The sequence below is a fragment of the Anneissia japonica genome, unplaced genomic scaffold (assembly GCF_011630105.1).
Source record: "Anneissia japonica isolate Jap-2015-1 unplaced genomic scaffold, ASM1163010v1 scaffold131_len961581_cov171, whole genome shotgun sequence".
Lineage (NCBI taxonomy): Eukaryota > Metazoa > Echinodermata > Crinoidea > Comatulida > Comatulidae > Anneissia > Anneissia japonica.
In genome coordinates this window covers 699295-702488 of record NW_022750285.1, presented here as the reverse complement: position 1 = coordinate 702488, position 3194 = coordinate 699295, and the positions used below count along the sequence as shown (strand labels likewise).

General features: G+C 35.7%; 1 protein-coding gene across 2 annotated transcripts in view; it reads right to left on the bottom strand.

Annotated features, from left to right (window-relative positions):
• Positions 1-287, bottom strand: part of LOC117121313 (histamine N-methyltransferase A-like) — a 24262-nt gene extending 23975 nt beyond the window's left edge. The window contains exon 1 of one of the 2 annotated variants that reach the window (XM_033266459.1): positions 40-287. In XM_033266459.1, the coding sequence (XP_033122350.1) occupies positions 40-211 (172 nt within the window). In that variant the 5' untranslated portion in view covers positions 212-287. The remainder of the gene's footprint in view (positions 1-39) is intronic. The other variant, XM_033266458.1, reaches the window with a different exon arrangement.
• Positions 288-3194: the final 2907 nt, after the last annotated feature.

Here is a 3194-nt window from a genome sequence, read left to right as displayed (position 1 = left end):
TTGTAGTTGATGCAAAAACTTCAATTTTGAGTTTCTTACCTGAAGAGCTACCAATCCCCAACATTCGAATTTTAGTGTCTTTTGTCTTTATTTTTTCCACAACAGATTTAACAAACACTAACTCAGTCAAATCTTCAATTGGTTTATCATAACGTGATGTAAACTCTTCATAAGCCTCGAGGTAGTACGCAGAGTCATTTAGTATACTCATATTTACTTTGGAGAGAGTAGCCTAAATTTCGAAAAATAAAATTTCGTCTGTGGTGATCGGTTTGGGTATTGACAAACTGCGAGTCAACGAAGTATGCGATTCATGCAAGCCATCTACCCTCGTGAACACGTCAACTGCAATTCATGCGAGGCAGGACGAAAAAAGTATTGCACCAAAAGTGCAAGGCAACTTAAAAACACTATAAAAAATCTGTAAAAGTGACAATAACAATATTTTATTATAAATTATGATGTTCATATGACCCTATGAGTAATACTAACTGATGTTGTTGTTCTTAGACTTATAATGATAGATTAATAAATAAATAGTAAATGAATAGGATATTAAAAAAATATGGGGTTATTCTATACTACCGTCAGACAGTTAAGTTTAGCATCCCGGGGCGTTTATTGTCACTTCAGATGGGTTTTTGAGGAGCCAGCGTTTACTGGGAAATGTGGTCTACTATGCATAATTAATGGTAAAAAGTGTTTTTGCATGGTTTTTAAATCCCTAATTAGCTGCATTAATTTAATTCCACTAGGGTAAAACATTGATAATTAATTCAATGCTGAAAATGATGTTGCTTCCATTTCATCCGCCCATGCTTATATTGGAAGAAAAATTTAACGTCTAGGCGTTTATTCCAAATGACCTTTGGTTTCTTTTTTTTGTGGGGGGGGGGGCGTTTGTTCACAGTGGAGCATTTATTTGAATAAATCTGTGTAATTATTGTTTTTTAAAACATGATGGATCACAAGATGTTAGCCTGATAGTTAGATAATTAATTATTATTTGTCTTTTATGCATTTTAAATTATGACGTTTACTCTTTCAATTGTGTTTTGTTTCATGTTTTTGAATTGTTTTTGCTAGTTATGTTTATTTTGTGAAAAATAAATAGGGTCCTCCCTCCATGCATGTGGCGAATGGGCAGAGTGTGGGTGAAAATGAATATTACATAGCCTGTCATTCATAGTCCTATTTGAAGTGACGTCTTGATAGCTGGAAATTTTCTTTTTAACATGAAAACTTTAACATGAAAACAATTATGTTAAAAGTAGTTTCATTATTTTAGTAGTTTTATAAATTGTACAAGCGTTTATTATCGTGGAATTTTGTGTGCCTCGCATGACTCGCACTGTTGGTACACGTCCTGCATAAAACCGTCATGGCTCGCATGAATTGCATGCCTCGCTGGCTCGCACTTTGGCAACCCTCGGTTTGGGTACTGCTACAAAGCGTTTGGTCACGATTCTAGACCGGCCTGCATTATGGACACTTCAATTGTTTCAACAATGAACAATGTAAAGTCACAGTGTGGGTGAACTTTGAGCCGGCCTTGAGCCATGGAGGTATAAAATAAATTATTGTATTATGTGTTATACCTCCATGCTTGAACATAAGAACATACTGGGGCGGACACTTTTATTTAGTAAAATTAACCGTAATCACATGATCACCATTACATAGTCAAAATGAAGCGCCAATAAATTATCATGATCTTTTATCAGCGATTTTCGGCAACCACAGAGACCTAATTAATGTGTGATATACCATAGAAAATAATACTTAATAACATTGTTTAAGAAACACTTTCTTTGATGTATTTAATTTACTTGACCTGCCTCAAAGCCGTGAGGCCAAATACAATTTATAGGGGAGATGCAACGGCCCCTGCATCCACCCCAGTTAACCAGCTCATTTGACTCTCAAAATGACATCATTGTAAACTTTTAATTATATATTTGTAAAAAAACATGTAATGCATTTATTTCTTCTACTTAGGGATTACTGTAACTGTTTGTTTACTGGTTACCTGAATTCCTCATCTACCAATTGCAAAACGTTCAAAACTCTGCTGCACGATCTTTTATGATTTATCTTGGCTCATTGTTAAAGAAAGAATAACACTTAAACTTCTTTTACTTGTTCTTAAGTCACTCTCATTTAAGCAACCATCCGATTTTTTGTTAGTTTCTTACGCCGTATGTTCCTTCATGTGCACTCTGTTCCACTGTTTCGTTCCTTCTGCAAGACCCTCTTCTTAAACGTTAAAGCATGGTCAACATTCATTTTTTGTTCAAGCCCCCTTCTCTGGAATCAGTGATTTTTAACTTGGCGCCTTCGATAATATTTGAATTGGGGTGGGGGGTAAACATTTATGATTATTATTATTTTCGTTATTGTTATTATCGTTGTCGTCGTTATTGTTGTTGATTTTGCTTCTGTTTTCTTAGACTTTGGCAACATTATTGCCAAGTGTCCGGCTCAGCCTGAAGTGTATGGTGATGTCCTCAACAACATAAGAGTTAAATGTTAAAAACAGTATTTTTCAGACTTTCATCCCTTTATGATAATTGTGTTTGTAAAATATTGTTATCACTACAGCACCAACTCCACTTCCTATAATATTGAGACTTAGTCTATGTAGAGCCTTATTTGTTTGTCTGTATTGTGAAGGGATTGCAACTTAGAAAAGAAGTGATTAAGTTCATTGGTTGGCATATCTTTGAACTTTTCAAAAAATAAAATAATAATACTCAGTTCAGTTCACTATTGCTATGCACCGGCGGCGCTGCCAAAGATAATAAATAGCAAAAGATTGAGCAGTTCGCGATATAGTGGAACGCCTCAAGAGGGCGTCCATAAGAGCGATTTGCCTCCATCCGAGTGGCGGCGCTATATCTTTGGATTTCGGTTTGATTCATATAGAGCAAAGATACTAGAAATACAAGATAGAGTTCTCCACACAAAAAAAGTGTTCCACCGTGTTTCACCGAAATGCATGGTGGGAATACGAAAAATGGGACGCCCCCTACAGCTGGATCTAAAAAAACTTTTTCCAAACTTTCGTTACCAAGTCGTCGCGTATTTTATTATCAATTCTTAACAAAGATACTAGATATAAAAACAAACTGGAATAGACACCCAGACAGTGACATCGGTGAATACATAACCTCCTTGGTGGCGGTAGAAATCGT